The sequence below is a fragment of the Rhea americana genome, unplaced genomic scaffold, assembly GCF_003343005.1.
Source record: "Rhea americana isolate MKP2758 unplaced genomic scaffold, rheAme1 scaffold_37, whole genome shotgun sequence".
Classification (NCBI taxonomy): domain Eukaryota; kingdom Metazoa; phylum Chordata; class Aves; order Rheiformes; family Rheidae; genus Rhea; species Rhea americana.
This window is the reverse complement of record NW_028186501.1, coordinates 568,775-572,911: the sequence shown is the minus strand read 5'-3', so window position 1 is coordinate 572,911 and position 4,137 is coordinate 568,775. Positions and strand designations below refer to the sequence as shown.

Sequence of the window (4,137 nt, the reverse complement as noted above, 5' to 3'; positions counted from 1 at the left end):
CCCGGGGCGCACGGCCCGGCCCAGCGGAGCGCGGGCGCCGCGGTCCGGGGACAACGTGGCCAGCAGTGGGAACACAAGCTGGCCTGTTCCATCTTTGGGAAATAAGCTGCATTTTGAGCCATCTGTTTCAGGAGTTTGCTAGGTAAATTGAGAGGTGATTCCTTAAGAAAAAAAGGGGAAACCTTAGCGTCTTTCACCATAGGGAAATAACTGTAGTCTCTGCAGTTTCTACACTTTGATATTTTCCTCCGTTCGGCTCATTTTCTCCTATCTGGCCGGCAGCTGAGCCTCCATCTCCGTGGAGCTTTTGGGTGAAGCAAAGTATTTCTTTTCTCCCAGCCACGCCAGGAAACACGGATGTGTATTTTGGGATCAGTGTGTTAGCAACGGCGAACAGGCARGACAGACAACCTGCAAAATTCATGCGAAACGTTCAGCTGGTTCGGCCGGCCGGGAGCCGCCGGCACCGCCAVCAGCCCCGCCACGACGCCCGCGCTGCGCCGGCGGGGCGCTGGCTTCGGGGCCGCCGCGCACAGACACGCGACTGCAGCCTTCACGGGGCTGGGCACAGGCGTCCCAATTTCAATTACACAACTCTGCAAGTGTTGTAGACCCTATTTAGAGTGAGTGGAGAGAKACAGGCACTCCGAGGTGCAAACCGTCTCCTCCTAGGGCAAACACCTAAAACAGATCAAAAAATTCCATTCAAAGAGCCTATTTCTTGCTTTCTTGCCTATAAAGACTGTCTAGACCACCAGCTCAGTGGCAGCTGTCTTTAACATAGACACACAGTGAGGTGAGATAAGTCTGGTCCAGGTCTTCCTTAAATCCACTGGTGAACTTCCCACRCAGGCATGAAGCTCTGACCAGTGAGGGCATCTGCTGTTGGTCATCTCCGTTCTTGGGCGTGCTCCTCCGTGCTGCGCTGCAGAGCTGGCCCTGTTTTCCATCCTCAAAGCCTTGCCCCGTACTCGCTTGATTCCTCCTCAGTCCAACCGTCATAGAAGTGATCTCTAGGGCTGCAGGCAGCACGGTGTTAGATGCTGCTGCTCCTAGCGATGGTGGCCACCATCATTTGTCACATCTCAAGTAAGAGCAGAGCAGTCTGTACTGCCGTTTTTCACAAAACATCTGGTAGTTGTCACAGCCCGGTTGCCGTCACCGCGATAGTGGTGATGCACTGCCACCAACACGCAGTCCTCTCGGTTTTCCAGTGTCCATGYGAGGGCTGCCTTGTGCACCCAGTGCTGATGCCGAGCCTTGAGTGGCATTGCGTCCCATGGATCTCCAGCACCAGCCCTGCCACCTGCCAGCCTGGTCCAATGTAATTCCAGTGGCATTCTGCTCCASTTGAGCCTGGGTCCATCCAGGCGGAGACCTGCAGCTGCTACTGCAATCCTGACCCCACTGAACGAGTCTCCTCATGTTGTCTACCAGGCAYGAGTTTTGTGTTTTCACCTGACAGCTTGCAATGAAGGAAAAACGAGAGCTATGATAACAGGCATTGGCAGCAGGTTTTCAGTGATCATCTTGTTAATCAGCTGGATAATTAGTATCCTGATAAGAACTTGGACTGCAGCATGGAGGTGCCAGGGAATGTGGTTTACAGCTGCGCACTAGGAGGGGACGTCCTGATGACTGCACAGTGACGTATGTTCAGGTCAAGAGTGGATCCCAAGCACAGAAGTTCTCTGTCCTACCTATTGCACTTTAAAATGCTTTTTTCGCACTTCCTTACCTGCTCTTCAGCTGGTGTTGTGAGTTGCTCCGGGAATCCCRCTCTCCCCTTCGGTTTCCCATGGCCCTTTGGACAACTCAGGCAGTGCCCCTGCWCTCACCACCCTCACAGGACTACTGCCAGTCTGAACATCGCAGCACACTGCTCCCTAAATCCCTGAGGAGCAGATGTTTGTACACGGAAGCTGCTGTTCTTCCTCAYGGCAGCTACTGCTGGAGCAAAACACACGAGGTGCAGCTCGTGGGAGCTTCAGATAAAGTGTGCAAACAGAATTTAATAAGAGAAGCACATAAGTGAAAGCTGGCCCTGAGCAGCAAACTGCATCTATCTAAATAAACATGACTGGGATGTGCAGTGATATCATCTGCATTTTTATTAAATATTGACAGTTATTAAATATCTCCGTTGGAGATCTCCAAAAGCCAACGTTACTTTTCATTTTGAACTTTGATAAACTGTCTCAGTTCCAACTCACACATCTGCTGAACTGCAACAGACTGTGGCTGACGCTGCTAAGGGATGGAGGACAATCTTATAGTAGGAAAATGTCGAGGGAGAGGTCAAACTGAACTTGTATTCACCTATGCTTGCTGAGGACTGAAAGCACCTAACAGTACCGAACAAAGGGAAGTACCAAATGAGGGCTTCCACCACTGAAGTGTCAAGAAAATGACTTTTGTTTGCTCCTTAATTGTACGCTGAGTCTCAGCTGGGAGCTGTCACTGTAGGACTGTGAGACGCCGCGGTGTAATGCCAGAACACAAAGGTATGTCGTGCTCTGGCTATAGCAATACTGTATTTGACACTTTCAGATCTCCAGACGGAAATATAACCTTTCCTCTGTATCTACTTTACTGCAGCTTAAGAACAGGCATCAGGCTGTAACTGCGCTCCTGGAAGCCGAACGCAGTCACTGGTGTGCCATTTGCCRGCATCTTTAGGAGACTCCAATCTGCAGCAAGATGCTCTCAAATCTCAGCTGTTCGCACYGGGCTTCAGCAAGCTGCACCAAGTTTGTGCCTGTTCTTCTTGCAACATGATTGCATTTTTGGCCATTTTATGAAGAAAACTCAAACAGATTTTATCCTGGCTACCCAAAAATCTCTCACTGCTGGCTGCACAACCACAGAACTGGAAAGAAAATGTGACTGTTCAGAGGACAACATTCAAACCACGCAGTGAGGGGCACAGCGGTTCAGACCGCCAGTCACAGAGCACAGCTGCCCTTGCTTCGGCTGCATTTTGCTGTTGTTGCCATAAAGCAGGTAGTAAACTCATTTAGGTCTATTCTGCCCTTTTATTTTATTTGCAATACCTAGCTCAGCAGAAAACTGCTGTTCAGAAACTACTACAGGACAGATAACGGGAGGTATACCCAGCCGTTCAGAAATGTCATTCGCGTTCATGCAAGCGTTTCACTGAGCAGCTACCAAGGAGATGACTATTTTCATTAATGAACTCCCAATGTGCAAAGGATGGGTAGAAAAAAAAAATTGCCAGCCACTTCACCAGCAACTTACTCATTTCACTGGTTTTGGAGAGGATGAAGAACGAATTTCTGATCTGGTTGCCTTATTCCAAATATATTTTTTTTGGCACGTTCTGAACCTGGTGGCATCAATGGTTGTCCAAGACAGCGTGCAGGTTGGACAAATGGCCGGCAGAAACACAGCAATTTTGCTTTCYGGGATTTACTGCTTTGCAGCCACCATATACCAAGGGCCCGGCGAGATAAATCTGATTCTCCACTGTCAAAACGTCACTTCTTATTTTACATGCCTGCACTTCAAAAGGCGTGGGGCCGAGAGCCACGCGGACCAGCCCTCCGCGCGGGCCCGACCCCGGCGGGACACGTCCCGTCCACCCCGCCCCGCGCGGGCACTCACACTTGGCGTGCCGGTCGCACAGCGCCGCGGCGCGCATGTCGCACAGCCGGATGGTGCCCTTGCTGCTGCTGTAGACGAAGGTGTTGCAGTGGTGCGGGTGGAACTCCGCCGCGGTGATCACCTCCGTCAGCTCCTCCATGTTCGCCGGCTTGATGTCCACGATGTCTGCCGGGGCCGGTCAAGGGAAACGCGGCCCCGCTCGCCGGCCCGGTCCCCTGGCGCGGCGCGCTCCGCCGCAGGCCCCGCACCCTGCCCGCGCGACCGCTTCTCCAGCCCCCGCAGTGCGAGCCCCCGGGACACCTCCTGCGAGCCCCCGGGACACCTCCTGCGAGACCCCAGGACACCTCCTGCGAGCCCCCGGGACACCTCCTGTGAGCCCCCCGGGACACCTCCTGCGAGACCCCAGGACACCTCCTGCGAGACCCCAGGACACCTCCTGCGAGCCCCAGGGACGTCCTCCTGCGAGCCCCTGGGACACTCCTGCGAGCCCCCCGGACACCTCCTGCGAGCCCC

The 4,137-nt window shown here is 53.3% G+C and overlaps 1 protein-coding gene across 4 annotated transcripts in view; it reads right to left on the bottom strand.

The window, feature by feature from the left end:
• The window catches only part of PPP2R2B (protein phosphatase 2 regulatory subunit Bbeta), a 108,566-nt gene that overhangs the window by 2,825 nt on the left and 101,604 nt on the right, over positions 1-4,137 (bottom strand). For all 4 annotated transcript variants that reach the window (XM_085312718.1, XM_085312719.1, XM_085312720.1 and 1 more), the window contains one exon: positions 3,625-3,789. In XM_085312718.1, the coding sequence (XP_085168844.1) occupies positions 3,625-3,789 (165 nt within the window). The remainder of the gene's footprint in view (positions 1-3,624; positions 3,790-4,137) is intronic.